The sequence below is a fragment of the Thalassophryne amazonica genome, chromosome 3 (assembly GCF_902500255.1).
Source record: "Thalassophryne amazonica chromosome 3, fThaAma1.1, whole genome shotgun sequence".
NCBI classification, from domain to species: domain Eukaryota; kingdom Metazoa; phylum Chordata; class Actinopteri; order Batrachoidiformes; family Batrachoididae; genus Thalassophryne; species Thalassophryne amazonica.
Window position 1 is genome coordinate 100,556,118 of NC_047105.1, and position 17,761 is coordinate 100,573,878.

Sequence of the window (17,761 nt, forward strand, 5' to 3'; positions counted from 1 at the left end):
TAATAATAATAATAAACTAGGACTGCAAGCAGTCATATACGGGCCCTCGTTCCGCGCAACCACCTACCCAGGCCAGTGGGTGCCCTTGTGACCACGTGGGCATGCGCATGCAGGGGCAACCACTCATCACACAGTTAAAATTTTAAACAAATCACACAATGCATCAAGGAGTTATGACATGTTGATTGTTCATCCACTAGGGGGTGCTCAGTGTGCAAACAGAGGGGCTAGGTGTGTTCAGGGGCCAACCGTCATCATACATGTGAAGTTTCAAGTCAATCAGGCAAAGCATGAAGGAGTTATCAAGACTTGATGTTCCATGGCAAAGGGTCAAAATGGCGGCACCATAGCGGCCACAACCTTCAACATAGAGAAAAGCTTTCGATAACTTTTAGTCAGTATCATCTTTGGATTTTGTCAAAGAAATTTGAAGTGCATTGGACAAAATCCCAAGGAGGAGTTCGTTCAAATACAACATGTGGAAGTCACCCCAAAATTAAAAGAAAATTCAAAATGGCAGACTTCCTGTTTGGAGTAGACCCATGGTGCAAGAGACTTTTTTGTACGTCTATGCAAGTCACACATCTGTACCAATTTTCATCTCCCTACTCCGAAAAAACCCCTATGGGGAGGGGTTTTTGAAAGTTTCAAGGGGGCGCTATTGAGGCATTTTGCCCCGCCCATGGGCGATGCCCCTATGAATTGTAAGAGGTTGTCGTGCTTGACCTGTGTATCAATTTTCATGATGATACGACAAAATTATAGCAGTCAAAAGGAAGAACGTAATGTCATGGCGAAGGGGCGATATTCGCCATGCCGCCACACAGACGCCGTTACTCATAACTTCACGGTGATCATCGCCTACGTTCAGTAACTTGTTCTGCATGTTTTAGATGTGGAAGGAAGTTGATGGGTTTAACTATGTGACATCAGTACCTGTTTAAGTATAATGTTCCATGGCAAAGGGTCAAAATGGCGGCGCCACAGCGGCCACACCTTTCAACATAAAGAAAAGCTTTCGATAACTTTTGGTCAGTATCGTCTCTGGGCGATCTGGAAGAAATTTGAAGTGCATTGGACAAAATCCCTAGGAGGAGTTCGTTCAAATACAACATGTGGAAATCACGCCAAAATGAGAAGAAAATTCAAAATGGCCGACTTCATGTTTGGAGTAGACCCATGGTGCAAGAGACTTTTTTGTACGTCTATGCAAGTCACACGTGTACCAATTTCCATCTCCCTACTCCAAAAAAACCCCTATGTGGAGGGGTTTTTGAAAGATTCAAGGGGGCGCTATTGAGGCATTTTGCCCCGCCCATGGGCGACGCCCATATGAATTGTAAGAGGGTGTCGTGCTCGACCTGTGTATCAATTTTCATGATGATGTGACAAAATTAAAGCCGTCAAAAGGAAGAACGTAATTTCATGGCGAATGGGCAATATTCGGCACGCCGCCACACGGACGCCATTACTCGTAACTTCACAGCGTTCATCGCCTATGTTCACCAATTTGTTCTGCATGTTTTAGAAGTGGAATGAAGTTGATTGGGTTAAGTATGTGACATCAGGACCTCTTAAAGTAAAAATATGACATTTCCCGACACCACCGAGGGCGCTATGGCGCAGGTGGGAACTTGAGATATGCAGACGTTCAGGGAGGAGCCATCATCATGTCCAGCAAGTTTGAAGGATCTACAATGAAGTATGTGGGCGTGACAGCCATTCGAAGTGAAATGGCGTGCTCCGAAAAGCTCGCCAAAGTTTGACGATCCCTAGCAGCCACGCCTTTTGACTTAATTAGAATCTTTTGATAACTTTTGTTCACCATTGTGTTGATGATTTTGACCAAATTTGAAGACGATCGGATGAAATCCCTAGGACAAGTTCGTTCAAATGTAAGTAGTGGAAATGGCCAAAAATAGCAAAAATTTGCTCAAAATTGCAACTTAAAATCAAAATGGCCGACTTCCTGTCAATATTTCACAATGACAGTAAGAGACTTTTTCGTGCGTCCTGGCATGGTAAATATGTGTACCGAATTTCGTGAGGCTACGACGAAAAAGGCCCAATGCGGAGGGGTTTTTGAAAATTTCTAGGGGGCGCTATTTCGCGATTTTTCTGCGACCATGTGCGACGCCCCCAACATATCGAATTTCGGATCCGGCCGGACGACTATGGAAAGTTTGGTGAGTTTTTGAGCATGGGAAGAGGCCAAAATTTCGATTTCAAGAGTGAGAATAATAATAATAATAATAAACAGCGCAATTACAATAGGGTCCTCGTACGACGTTGCCTACTCGGGCCCTAATAATAAACAGCGCAATTACAATAGGGTCCTCATAGGACGTTGCCTACTCGGGCCCTAATAACAATAATAATAATAATAATAATAAACAGCGCAATTACAATAGGGTCCTCGTAGGATGTTGCCTACTCGGGCCCTAATAATATAATAATAATAATAAACAGCGCAATTACAATAGGGTCCTCGTAGGACGTTGCCTACTCGGGCCCTAAAAATACAGATGGCAGAGAGATGAATTGGCAGTAGATAAAAATTTATTTAGCTGTGGTCACACCTGGCGTGGGGGGGACCCTTGTCTGCCAGTCCAGCAGATGGACACCAAACCTGGCCATATCAAATCAATGTTTGTTGGGTGTTATGAACTCTCAACACTCCAGCCGTAGACATTTACTGCAAATATTTCTGTTGTGTGGGCCGCTGAAGAGGAGGTACTGCTGGCCCACCACCACCAGAGGGCGCCCTGTCTGGAGTGCGGGCTCCAGGCACCAGAGGGCGCTGCCGCCTCACAGGAGCAGCCGGGGTGACAGCTGTCACTTATCACCTACGACAGCTGTCACCAATCATCTGATCAGCAGTGGTATATCAGCAAGACGACATCTCCACCTCTTTGCCGAGATATCGCTCTACCTAGGAGGTACAGTACTCAGCCGACTGTGTTGTCTTTTTGACATTAACACTTTGTTACTTTTGTGCGTTAAATAGCAGACATTCTTCCGACGAGAGGTGGAGGTGGTTTTCCCGCCATACAGGTTGCTGGGTGCAAACGCACCCACATTTAACTGTTTTTGTTCCTCGCCAGCAGTACCAGATCCGACACGCGGAGGCAGTGGCCACCTGGGAGTTCGGGACTTGGCGGCTCCAGTATTCCCGGGGTTCGGTGGCGGAGGAAATCGTGTGGTTCTGGTTCTGCTTTGGACAGACGTCTCTTATCTTCGAGCCTGCCCACGTGACACATTTTGTGAATTGACTTCTTTGTCTATTGTTGTAATCTGTTGTGTTTGTTGTGCTTATTCACAACAGTAAAGTGTTGTTATTTGACTTCCTCCATTGTCCGTTCATTTGCGCCCCCTGTTGTGGGTCCGTGTTCCTACACTTTCCCAACAATTTCAAGAACCTGGGTGGTACGGCGGCTTAGTGGTGAGCAATGTCAACTCACAGAAAGAAGGTCCTGAGTTTATTTAAGTCCTTGTCCTTCCTGGGTGGAGTTTGTATATTCTCCCCATGTTTGCATGGGTTCCCGTCAGTTTCCTCCCACTTCCAAAGACATGCAGGTTAAGTGAAAGGAAAACTTCAAATTGGCCGTAGGTGTGAGTGAGAGCATAAATGTGTGTGTCTGTCTATTAGGGTTCTATACTGGGTCATGAAATCATCAAAGAACCGGCATTGCAGACCGAACGGTCCTCCTAAAAATTGGTCCGCCCTGCCTCCACTGCACGTGTCATTTCGAAGTTCAGCAGCTCATCTGAGATGGTCTGTCCTCAGCCAGAGCGATCAAATGGATTAATGGGACTATGAACCATCAGATGACAAGGTAAAACCTAATTATTCTAAAGTCAGTTCTAAGCAGAAACGAGGCGATAATCGGTGACAGTTTGAAATGACCGGTACACAGTGAATGCACCAGCTAGCAGCTCGTGTAGTTGCGGCGCTCTGATTGCTTCCTCCATTTTTTATGATGAATTAATGCTGAATTTATGTGCAAATGATTGTTGTACAAAAGCTTCAGGTATCTGTCGCTGAGATAGATGATGACTGGAGTGCAGTTTGAAGTAGAAACATGGTGATAATCGGTGAACCTTGGCTGATGACGCATGCGCAGTGAAGGCAGCGTGGACCATTCAGTCTGCGACACCGGAATAGGAACCCTCTGTAAGTGTACCAGTAATCCCGTCATTTGGTTCCTCTGAATATTAGATGACAATACTGATCTTGTTCATAACTAAAACTCTCTGTTGTAGGCTACAGATTAGTTATAGTGTTTCTCCTGCATGTTTCCTTGCTGCTTCCATGGTTCTTGTATTGCTCTTAACTGCACAATGCAACAGCTTGGTATTTTGGAAAATAAACAAACACTACATTTGTCATCTCTAGGCAAGCAGTTCTGTTTTTATGAGGAATTAAACAGTAAGAATTCTATTTAACCAAAAAGAAGAATCATTCATTAAAGTCCACGGTAAGTTATTTATGTTTTTCTCTTTCCATCACTCGTATATTATACTTTTTATCTTCTTGATTTGATCATGAGATTAATAACTGACAAGAGTGATTGCCTCAGTCAGAATATCAACCATTCTTACCTCTGCAGAGGAGGGAAGTCAGTATTTTCTTCTACAGCAAAAGGGACAAAAGGACTTCTCTTAATGAGGGATATGCATAAATATCTGTAATTTCTGGAGCATAAATCACACCAGAGTATAAATCACATCTTTCCAAAGGGGAGGGGCAGGGAAGAATGCATCATTAAGAGGACAAAATGTATAGAAGACACACTGGAGTATAAGTCACATTTATTTGTGGAAAGAGTACTTGGTCACACACCACCTAAAATATATATATATATATATATATATATATATATATCTTTAATGTTGTGTTTCTTGTTTCCACTTTATTGAAAATGTCTGATTTTTGATACACTTTCACCTGGGGATGGGCATTAAGATTTTAGAGGGCTGACTACTCTTCATGGTACTGCTTGTCCATCTAGTACTTTAACAATGCATTTGTTTTGAAAAAGAGCACTACACATGCAGGCTGAGAGACAGAGAGGGTGTTCTCTTCTGCACAGCAAAAATGTACCAATTTATTTTCTAGTACCAAAAGCAGTACTGATAAAGGCAGAGCTTACTCATGTCTTTAATAATTCAACCCTGGAGTTTCTGTACTCATCCCTCCCTACACCCCTATTTTTGAAATACAAGTTGCTTCAGAATATAAGTTTTATTGACCTAAATCTGAATTTCAATATGAAAAAATAGTGGTGTATATATATATATATATATATATATATGTATGTTCTGGCTCCCTAAGAGCCACCTCAGTTAGTATTTTGGTGTTATATAGGTTCATACAGCCTTCATTTGTTCTTTGCAATAATTTTGCATTTTCCGTTTTATTTTGGCATCATACTGGAAGTGGTGTCGCGTGTCAGTTCCTTTCTAATGAGAAGAAACGAAAGACCTGCTGCACCTGTCGTGCTGTTTTAAGCCAGCACAGCCTGTAAGTTAGTAGGAATTACATATTTTATGAGCATACATTTAGTACTGACTGCCATGCGTCGTTTTGTGTATAATGCAACTGAAAAATAAATGTTTTACCAGACGTTAGCATAGACGCTAATTAGCCATTCGCTAGCGGTTAACGTTAGCCTGTTAACCTTCTTTGGCTGCTATATTGTTAAAAATGTTGTTTTAACACATCAGTTCATACATGCTATTTTGTGTCCTTTATTTACAGTTTTACCATTCACATCATTTGTTAATTCAGCCACCGCCATGCATCCATCAAATAAACAGCAAAAAGGGAACAAAAGTGTGGTTTTTGAGATGATGGTTATCTACCTGCCTAGTTACGTGCGAGGGCAGAACAGTAAAAAGGCTGTGAAACGGCTACACCAGGAGGTGCAGCACACAGTCTCCCAGGCTTCAGACCCAGATGCAACGATGCTGTCAGCGGAGGAGGAACACCTGGAGGTCCGGTCCACCTGCTCCGGCTCATTGTCCAGATCTTGCAGCTCACTCACCAAAGCAGCAGTCGAAGCACGTGCAAAAGCTGAAGCAGCACGCGCCAGAGCTGAGTTTGCTCGACGGGAGATTGAAATTAAAATGAGACAAGCAGAGCTAAGTGCAACCTTAGAAGTGCTAAAAGAAGAAAAGCAAGCAGAGACTGCGCTCGCTGAAGCCACTGTTGTTTGAAGCAGCAATAGCAGAGGGGGGTGAGCGGGGAAATGTCAACACATGCATCAAGAAAACACATGAGTAATCAGCCAAGGTCAAGACAAGACACAACTCAAACTGAATTCTCATATGTTAGCCAGCTTCCAGTTTCAAAACCAATCACACAGACTACAAAGCTACCGCTAGCCCAGCTTCACTAACAGACCCAGACTTTAGATAAAGTTGAGGCCAAGACCCACTCTGCTTACTAATGAAATGAATTTAAAAGGGTAGGAAGCATAGCACCATACTATGCCAGTATACTAGCCATATGAAAGGGAGAATAAATGCATCTTAATTCTGGACTTAAAGTCTCTACAGAATTTAAATGTTTAGTAACGCAGGGAGATCATTCCACAGAGCAGGGGCACGATAAGAGAAACCTCTGAGACCCGCAGACTTTTTATTCACCCTAGGGACACAAAGTAGCCCTGTGTCCTGAGAAAAACAGAGTCCAGACCGGCATGTAGGGCTTGACTAGGTCAGCTAAACAGGGAGGTGCTAATCCCTGAATAATTTTATGTGTTAACAGCAGAACCTTAAAATCTGATCTCACAGAGACAGGAAGCCAGTGAAGAAATGCTAAAATGGGTGTAATGTGGTCAAACTTTCTGCTTCTTGTCAAGAGTCTGGCAGCAGCATTTTAAACCAATTGGAGAGCCCTAATGCTGTGGACCACAGTAAACCAGAAAATAGAATATTGCAGTAGTCCAATATAGAAGAAACAAATGCACGGATTCAGGGCCTCTGCATCAGCCATAGACACTCTGGGTAGTCGACCTAGATTCGGGTGCTGCTGCACTCTGAACTGCACAGCTAGTGGCTGGTGATCACCTTAGCATTACTTCTGTTTACTGTTGCTTAATGCTGACAAATTATACTCTATCTGTTGTCTTTCCGATGCCAGATTCTTTTTTTTTTCTCTCTGAGGTGTGGCTCCATCCAGAGATGGGTGTGTTGTCTTTTCTGCAACCCTCCTGTCCTGTGCACCAGCAAAATGTTCTGTATATTTGTTTTGTAATTTGTGTCGGTAGCATGGCTAAAGCAGAGGTTCACCCCTTTGAGTCTGGTCTGCTTGAGGTTTCTTCCTCAAAACATCAGAGGGGAGTTTTTCCTTACCAACTGTCGTCTGTGTGCTTGCTCTGGGGGGTTGGTTAGACCTTACTTGTGTGAAGTGTCTTGAGGCAACTTTGTTGTTTGTTGTGATTTGGTGCTATATAAATGAAAATGAAACTGGAAATAAACTGAAAATCATTCGAGCCGGCTTCATACAATATTCTGGGTATTCATACGGGATTCGTACACAGCTGTACGAATGTCTGTCTCATACGAATGCAGTACGAATTCTGTTTGTTTTTCCATTTTGTGTCATTCGTACGACATCCCTGCCCTAGTGTGATGGGGCCCTAAAGCATGTTCAAAGAACTCAACAACATTAAACTACAAATTTGCACTTATTTGATTCTGACAACATAACAGAGTACCCATCAAATGTTAAAATATGCTGCAGAGTTGCTTTTTGGCATAGGGGGGAGTGACAAAACAGGCCCAGGTATCGGGATCGCAAGTGAAAAATTGTGGATCGGTGCATCCATAGTTGTTAATTTGTTTATTGGTGGTTTCAAAAGGGTGTTGACAAGCAAAACCATTTGGATGCATGTCTGGGTTACAGAAATGCTTCCGATAGAATGTGCCCTGTTGCACAATACTAGCAACAGGGTGTTTAGACAGCAAAGGTTTGAAGGTCTGCTATGAGTGCCATAAGTATTTCTTTGCGCATATGTACTAACTTGACTACTAGCTGTAGTCAAGCTAGCACATGCGTAAATGTGTTAGCAAATGGAGGTTACCTGTACTTGCTACTATGCAGGGTAAAGGTAAGACAGTTTTGTGAATCATGCTGATTTTGTGAAACACATTTTCAAACAGTTTCACGCTTGACAGGTACATGCAATTTCAGGAATTCAAAATCCCAAAATATCACATTGCACACCCCTGCTGGGAGTCAAAACCTAAACTAAAGGATGTTTTGTACATTCTCAGATATACAGAATGTCAAAAACAAAGAAATTTCCTAATGAACCCCCTGCATTCACCATCTGCTTGGTCATCTATGTGCTGGCATCAGTCAGCTGGCTATATTTTGTGCTCATGTTTAACTTTTTCCACACCAGTTCTTCTGTGTATGTAGGCTGAAGTGACACCAGCGAAATGATAAATGAATCACAACAGTGGGTGGAAAATAAATGCTGAACCTATCTGCCAGTTTATCATGTACTGTAAACACTGCTGTGAGAATGGCTTCATCCCACCCCCACCCTATGTGCAGTCTGTCTGAATTCACAATATACTTTTTCCCCCGTCTGCATATTTACCATTGGACCACGTGTCCAATGGTAAATGCCACACAGGCAGAACCATTTATATACATAAATACACATATATGCAATTTGTTCTTGCAAGACAGATAGCATGTACTGCATGCATGAGTGAACGTGGTGTGCGTGTGTGACCCCCATCCACCCTTCCCGATCAGCCTACAACAGCCTACTCAAAACAAACAGACAACTTCTTTCAGGAAGGGCCGACCACCATAACAATATGAAGACAGACAAGAACGAAAAACAAGTGGTAACAGCAATATCCGTGAAGTGATCAAAAGTGAGACACCAAGGAGACGGAACCCCAACAATACAACATACCAGGACAAACAACCACACATGAACAAGCAGTGACAGCAACAGTCTGTTGTCTAGTTAGTGAGCATTCATATCCAAATCTAGGACACCAGAGTCTTGATCCCCTTGAGAACACCCAAAACCGAATAGTGGATGCGGCCACAAACACCTAACCCTCCACACACAGAAACCCAGATCACAGCTGAATACTGATCCCTACTGTGGCTGGTGTGTTGGGCCAAGACAAAAGTACAGAACCTTACCACATGACGTGGACCACTCTGGCATGTCAGGAGCCATATGGCCGAACTGCACACAACAGACGGAAATGGGTCTAGACGCAGGAGGGCCCCAGAAAATGCAAGGAGAAAAGGGACAGTAGAACGGCATAGGGCCCAGGAAGGGCACCCACCAGAGCCACCGGGGCAGCCCGACAAAACACCAGGGGAACGGCCCAGGCGGGCCAGAACGCACCCCCACACGGCTCCCCCCCTCATGGAGGCAAAGGGAGCAACCCCACATATCTGGGGGAGCGCACAGTGTGCCTGCGTAGGCCTACTAAAGGGGGCACCCCAGAACCACACCACCCGGGTCACAACCCCCAAAGGGAGGGGCGAGTAGCGGAGGGGACAAGGGGCCAAGGACCCAGTACAACTGAACCCAAAACCCGGGCGGGAACCACTGAGCCCTACCACGGTGGTATCCGGCCCTCAGACAATGGGTGGGACCAAAGCCCCCGAGCCAGGAAGCACATGAGACTCCCCCATCACCCGAGACACCCCCAACACAGCCAGCAGGTCTCCCACCAAGACCCCACCCACAACATTTGTGCTTTGTGCTGAGCTGCATGTGCCTGCTCGCTCCACTGACACCGTACATATGAGACAAGGTAAGGGGGAAATGTGCATGGACTTAGAGAATTAGGTTTTATCCTAAATCGGCCAATCAGAAAAATTCTTATGCCGCTCAATGAACGTCATTTACATACATTGATTTTTGACAAGATTTTGTTCGAAATGTGCCTGAAAATTAACTTTCCACTTCAGGCATGACACAGGCATGGAGCACATGTCGCAGAGCACCGTTCACTCACCAATGTCAAATGCACACACACACTTACAGTATTTGATGATTGTGGTTTCACAGCAGATATCAATCAATCAATCAAAATAATGCCTTGAGCTGGCCATTTTTCCAAACAAAGCCTGAGCTTTGGTGAGACGTGATGATGTCAAAACAAGTGCAATCACAGTTAGCTGGTATAATCAAAATCTATTTATTTATAGTTTATAACTACAGTCACTTGCCCAGTTCCAGATCATTGCCGGTTCCAGATCACTGCTGTAGCATTTGCGCCGCCGTTTTTTGTAATCAGCACGAATAAGCTAATACTTGGTACCAATGGAAAGACTGATGTTTTGTCTACAAACTACTACAAGCTCGACCGGATCCAGTCATCTTTGTGATCAGCAGAGGAAACAATACATCAGATCTCAGTGGTGTGCACACGTTTTCTGACTCACTCATTCGTGCAAGTGCGAAAGTGATGATCTCTAAGAAGTAGCAAAGGTGAGTTAGCCATTCCGTGTCATTGGTTGTAGAGTGGGAAAATAGTTACTTACTTGGGTAGAAAATGTAAGTGTGTTATGTCTTGCTGTTTAATTGCTGCACGCATTTATCTCTGACGTGAAAATTTGCCGGTTGTGTGAGCCATGTGTACTTTGGGGGTCATCTCAACATCACGAATGGGCATGAATGTGGGGGCTTTTACTTTTGAATTCAGGAGAAATCTCACCTCCACACATTTAAAACCCTCCTTTGCTCTCCATCTCTAACAATATAAGATGCGAAATGATAGCAAGTTGGGGCATCTTGTGGTATCCTGACCCACTTCATTGAGTTAAAAGCTTAGGGGGAGATGTCAAAATCCAAGAATGTTTATTACCACAGATTTTAGTTTATCTTCATTTATTAAGGAATGCTGCCCAATTTGAGTAAACACTTCATTTTTTGCTTGTAAAAACGTGTAACAGTGCCTTTCAAAACTAAGTCAATTCTCATTTAATTAGTATAATTTATATCATTTTGTGTTCAAAACACATTCTCGGGCACAGTGTGTGTATCATTCTGTATTAGAAGGGCTCCAGCAAGATGCCGGGAATGCCCCCCAAAGTGTTGTGATCCAGAACTGGGCAAAGTGACCCATTTCCGGCAAATATTTGCACCACACATAATGTGGCTTCACACTTTACATAGAAGAGCTACTCCATCCAGACGTTTTCAGCGAGATAACTTCCAAATACCGAATACAATACCCAATAAAGGATATTCAGTTGCATTATGGCTCCGTATAGCAGCACTTTCAAAAAAGTTATCCAGAACTGGGCAACTGACTGAACCATTTATACTGCTCACCCATTAACAATGTTTAAAAAAAAGTCTATGATGTTCCCTTTTTGGTTCCATAAAAAGTAGCCACTGCGTTAAAATGATTCTGATGACATTTCAGTCAAAATTCAAGCAGCTAATCATTTACAGACATCTCCTCATTTGTACCAAACCAGAAAAATAAAACACAACAATGAAGTCTGGAAGACGCAAAAGCAGTTGTGTTGTCTTCTTTAATATGCAGGTCAACAGCGTTGGATAAAAATCAAAAGAAGGGTTTTAACGGTTTCACTCTGATGAACCACACAGCCAAAGCGACAGGGTTTAATAATGTTCATGATCATTGTTTCGTATTGGAGCATCGCTGAATTTGCTTCAACAAACTACAATGTTGCGACGCACCGTGACGTCACCACACACGCTACTGAACTTTGAGCTCAGCTTCAGCTAAGTTGCTAGCAAAGCAACAACAACTATCATCTCCGTGGGAAAACGTCAGTCAATTTGTGACTCATGGACGACTTCCCGGAGAAACAAAAAGCATCACCGGGTCCGTAAACCGTTCCAGTACCTTGAACTGATGGAGAAATGTGCGCTTTGAGGTCGCCGTCCTCAGTCCTCTTGCTGCAGCCTGGGAAGCCATGGATGTCGCCATGTTGACACGGACGAAAGAATGACGTCACGCACGTGTAGAACGAGAAGTGGGAGGGGTTTGAAAAAGACGACGCACTGTTTGAAAGCTGTCGTATGTGTTTTATGTGTCCAATCGGATCAGTTACAATAATAACAGAGAATAAAATAGTTTTCACTTCTACGTATGTGACACTGAAGGCTTTGAACTATGCAGTTTCAATATTAAAAATCAACCACATACAAAACTAACTTTAATAAAGGATTCTATATTCTGTAAATAGAAATTAACAAATTTAAAAAAAAAAAAGTAGCAAGCACGCAGAGAACACATACCTCCACCTTGCGCTTATCCTTCAAAGGCAGATTTATTTATTTATTTATTTACAAATTTACCCAACTTCAAACATTATTTGCAATAACGTTTCTGAGTGCACAACTGACTGTTGATAGTTGTGTCATTTCAGAGATTTTTTTTCCCAACAAACTGCTGAAAATGAAATTACGACGGCGTTTCAGGGCCACATTGAATGTTGTTGTTTTGTTTTTTTTTAGACTTCGAGAATAAAGTCGTAATATTACGAGAATAAAGTCATAATATAATATTACGACTTTATTCTCAAAGTCCAAAAAAAAAAAAAAAAAAAAAAAAAATTCAATGTGGCCCTAAAACTCCGTCGTATGAAATAAATAGGTGACAATATGGCACCTTTTGGTGGAGCCCCAAATGAAGTCAGACCATGTTTTTTCTGAACCTTAAAATCGAATCATGCAGATCACAGCATGATTCGATCAGTTATTAACACATTCTTAATTTATGGCTTACTTATAGAATATGTTGATGGCGATCTTATTACATTTCTACAGTGACTATTTACCATACATATAAAGCCCTGGTCCCACCAAATAATGAACAGTGAATAATGAGCCATGCAGCATGTTTTTTGGTACAAGAGGAGTTATTCAACAGTTGTGGGAGAATAGTGGCTCTGAGAGGTTCTTAGAGGCAGAATATTTGGCTAATGAGGCTCATCTCTGAGCGTGGTGCCAATTTCAAGAACTTCAAAATTTAGCAACAACAGTGTGGGGCAGTTTGTATACGAGTTACTTCGAGGACAAACCAGGATTTTCGAGGCATGTGTGTGGTGAGAACAAGGCTGTTCAAAGCCCATTATCTGAGCACCTGGCAGCTACAAGGACCGGAGAGGCTATTTTGGACAGGCTTAGCCCTCTTGCGCATTACAATTCCACCTGCTTTGTGCGCTGGACGCTGTATAGAAAATAATTATTTTGTAGTGGATTAATCATTTCCTGTCAGAGCTTGGATGTCGAAAACACCTCTAATCGCTAGAGGTGGGCGATACTGGGAATTTTGCTTTTGATCAAATACCAAGTAAATACAGGCCCAGTATCACCGATATCGATACCGATACTCTTTCATATTTAAGCTTCATAGATCCAAAGGATCCAAAAGACCTAGGATAGAATTTTGCCAAACATTGTACGTGGCAACAAAATACTTTATTATCACAATCAACATTTTTGTTTAAAAAAATATCACTCAACACAACTTAAAATCTCCTGAGGTAGAGGGCTGACTCGAGGAGAGCGCTGAGTGGACGGGCCAGGCTGAGCCTACCTGCATGGCTGTTGGCTGGCGCCGCTGAGCCATGTGACGGCGCAACAAAAGACAATAGCAATACCAGCGTTGGTATCGATATTATTGATATTAGGATCGATCCGCCCACCTCTACCAATTGCTTCTGGAATCACAGAGGACTGTTTGATCTTTTTTTTTTCCTCCCTCCTGCTCCATGAGGAACATATTTGGAACAGCTTTAAAGGTAACTATTTGTAATGTTTCAGTAGCTTGGTAAAATAGTTGCATGTTCATTCCTAGCTGTAAAAGTATGATCATGATAGATTTAACATCTTGTTAATGAATCAGATGAGCTCCACTATACTTTACGCAAAACGCCAGCTTGCAAAAGAGTGATTTTGCAGTCAATAACGGGCGAGCACAAAGTTAACAGTTGGATCACGGTGTCAAAATGGCTGTGTGTTTAAAGCCGCAGAAGAAATAAAGACAGCCAGAAGAGGCGCAGAGGCAGCTGTCAAGGATCCCGTGGTTTGGTTCTAGCTGGTCTGGTTATGGATGTGTTTTTGTTTGTTTGTTTTGGGGGGGAGTGATCCACACAGTTGCGGCAGCGTGTGTATATAATTAAAGCGGCCACCTCATTATGGTGTCTTTTGTCTTTTTTTGTTGTTTTTTTTTTTGTTTTTTTTGTGGTCACAGGGAGCTGGGTGAAAACACAGAAATGCAGCATTTAATGACTCTGGAACACAGGTGAACAGCAGCCAGGCGCACAGCGCACGCCAGCCGGTGTCATGCCAAAGTAGTTATCCCCATCAGAATTTGTATCCCCTGCCGCGGGAGCAAGCACTCACTCAGTGCAGCATCTTTTTTTGGACTGCGTTTAAAAAAATGTGACATCTTGAATGGATGCTGTTAATTGAAAACACACTTTAAAGGAATGGAGTGTGGGAGGGCTGGAGGTTTGGACCAAACCTACGCCTAAACGTGTGCCAATGTCACGTTACATGGTGATACATGGATCATACAGCCCAGTCTCACGTTTTGTTTTTTTTTTTGTCAGTTTTTTAAACTCACTGTTACTAACCCTACTCCTTCCCCTAACCATAACCACCCCGAACCCCCGCTGCACTTTTAATTACGTGCACCCGTCATGGAATGAATTAGAATAAATTCGTGCCCCGATGATGAAAATTTTGCACTTTTCATGACAATATGACAAACCAATAGAATAATGTACATTTCGTGCTGCTGAATCATGACATGCCGTGAGACTGGGTTGGGATCATATGTGGCTTGACATGGATCATATGCGGCGACACAAGTCATTTAAGGCTGGATGGGGCTCAAATGGCAGATCAGTCATGGCTCACTAGAGGGTGATACCTGGTACATATGAGGTACAGAGAGGCACATAGAGGCGCCTTCGTAGTGGATATGTGACGACTTAAAACGTGGACCATTCTTCAAAAAAATGGTTGACACACCCATGCGTGGCTCATTATTCATGGCTTATTATTCTGTGGGACCAAGGCTTAAGAATATTTAAAAAAAAGTAACAGAAAAAGTAACAGAAAATGAAAAGTTAAAATACATTAGTCTATTTGAAAAATACACTAATCAACAGATTAGTATTCCTCATTAATGGATCTGTAGTTTATGCAAGTGGATCTCTCGTATAAATTGATGTATCTCTGTGATTCAACACAAACTGCTGAATAACAATTGTAAAAACAATTATAGAGTAGGTTTCCCTTTTCACTTTTATTCATTCATTCATAAATTTTCCAAAACAGATTTCTTGTAAACAGTGCAATTCTCAAAGATGAGTAAAGTACACAAAAGCTTGATTGCTAGCAAAGATTTAATACGAGAGAAGTGCTGCCCAGCGGCACGAAAGCTCACTCTTATAGTAGACAAAAGCACAAACCGGAAATGGCACGAAAAATCTCCCCAGTGGAGAAAAAGCCACAAACCGGACAACATTGTCGTAAAAAGAAGTGAAAAGCCACAAACCGATGGTAGACAAACATAGACATTATAAAGAGGAGTAGACGCAGCATTGGTTGCTGAGGTGCAAGAAATGTGGCCGCCATCTTGGACCGGTCATCGCAGTGATTCTATCACAAAGCACAGTGAAGGTTTGATTTTATAATCTTATTTTCTTTTTTAATCTTTCTAAAATAATGTGTGAAATACCAAGTGTTATTTTGTTTAAGAATTTTTAATTTTCACTGTTGCTGAACTTTGTGAGAAATCATAGTCATATCATATATCATATTGATATCACAATATTGCCAATGGTAATTTGGCCATATTGTAGGCAAAAAAGAAAAATGCTTAAAAAGGTGGAGGCTCCCCCAGAAGCTGAAAGGTTTTACCCATGCTCATGCTGCACAGAAGCATTTACTAAAAAAAAAAAAAGTCAGAAGGACCTAATGACAATGGTAAGATGCTGAAGAGCTTCGCTCGTCACGTCCACGACATATACATATTATGACATTGGCTGTTAAAAAAGTAGATATTCTTTAACTGAGCTATTATTATTATTGTAATAATACAATCGAAACGTTGCTCAGCAGTGCGAAGCTCGCTTATGATACAGGGAGTCCGAAACAGGAAGTGCAAAATTTTGAATCCACAGTAAAACAGGAAATGTTCAAATGTCAAACAATTCCTGGATTGACAGACAAGATCCCATGGAATCTCTCGGGAACTCAGTGGCAAGCTCACACACAAATAATAAATGTAAAGTTAAGATAAAATTAACTGTTAAATTGTTTTAAGCATTTCATTTGGTATCTGTGTTTCAGAGATTTTATTAAGCCAGTATCGCTGTTTCTTACTGTGATATATACAAAGCCACTAAATTACTTTTTAGAGTGTAACCTTATGATGAGTGTAAAATAAGCATGGTATTATTTCTGTTTTGTTTAAGAATGTTTAATTTTCACTGTTGCTGCACTTTGTGTGAAATCATAGTCATATTGTATATCATATTGATATGACAATATTGAGATATGATCATTTGGCCATGTTGTACAGGCCTACTGTCAACCAGCTGAAAACTTTGAATATTAATTTGCATCTACATTTAAAAAATGCGCATGTGCACAGATAGACTTACAATCATGGGTATTTGCTAACCAGGACATTACATAAAGTATGACATGTCCTTTAAATTACCTAGTTTGCAACTAGTTGAACACACTGATTAGGCTACGTCTGAAGTGACAACCCAGTTTTATTAGACAATAGATTATTCGATTTGTTAGGCTACTTATTGGCTTACCTTTGTCATCTAAAAAGTGGCCGACTCAGAAACAAGCTTCAAAGATTTGCTCGAACTCACAGCTGACGTATCAGCTGCAGGGTTTTCAGTGAATCAGTGATCAACTCAACTCAACTTTTTTTTTATATAGCGCCAAATCACAACAAACAGTTGCCCCAAGGCGCTTTATATTGTAAGGCAAGGCCATACAATAATTATGAAAAACCCCAACGGTCAAAACGACCCCCTGTGAGCAAGCACTTGGCAACAGTGGGAAGGAAAAACTCCCTCTTAACAGGAAGAAACCTCCAGCAGAACCAGGCTCAGGGAGGGGCAGTCTTCTGCTGAGACTGGTTGGGGCTGAGGGAAAGAACCAGGAAAAAGACATGCTGTGGAGGGGGGCAGAGATCGATCACTAATGATTAATGCGGAGTGATGCATACAGAGCAAAAAGAGAAAGAAACAGTGCATCATGGAACCCCCCACAGTCTACGTCTAAAGCAGCATAACCAAGGGATAGTCCAGGGTCCACCCGATCCAGCCCTAACTATAAGCCGTAGCGAAAAGGAAGTTTTAAGCCTAATCTTAAAAGTAGAGAGGGTATCTGTCTCCCTGATCTGAATTGGGAGCTGGTTCCACAGGAGAGGAGCCTGAAGCTGAAGGCTCTGCCTCCCATTCTACTCTTACAAACCCTAGGAACTACAAGTAAGCCTGCGTCTGAGAGCGAAGCGCGCTATTAGGGTGATATGGTACTACGAGGTCCCTAAGATAAGATGGGACCTGATTATTCAAAACCTTATAAGTAAGAAGAAGAAGTTTAAATTCTATTCTAGAATTAACAGGAAGCCAATGAAGAGAGGCCAACACGGGTGAGATATGCTCTCTCCTGCTAGTCCCCGTCAGTACTTCTAGCTGCAGCATTTTGAATTAACTGAAGGCTTTTTAGGGAACTTTAGGACA

At 42.3% G+C, this 17,761-nt stretch overlaps 1 protein-coding gene across 2 annotated transcripts in view; it reads right to left on the reverse strand.

Moving 5' to 3' along the window:
• The window catches only part of suclg2 (succinate-CoA ligase GDP-forming subunit beta), a 395,797-nt gene extending 383,819 nt beyond the window's left edge, over nt 1-11,978 (reverse strand). For both annotated transcript variants that reach the window (XM_034167173.1, XM_034167172.1), the window contains exon 1: nt 11,878-11,978. In XM_034167173.1, coding sequence (XP_034023064.1) covers nt 11,878-11,961 — 84 coding nt within the window. In that variant the 5' untranslated portion in view covers nt 11,962-11,978. The remainder of the gene's footprint in view (nt 1-11,877) is intronic.
• Nucleotides 11,979-17,761: the final 5,783 nt, after the last annotated feature.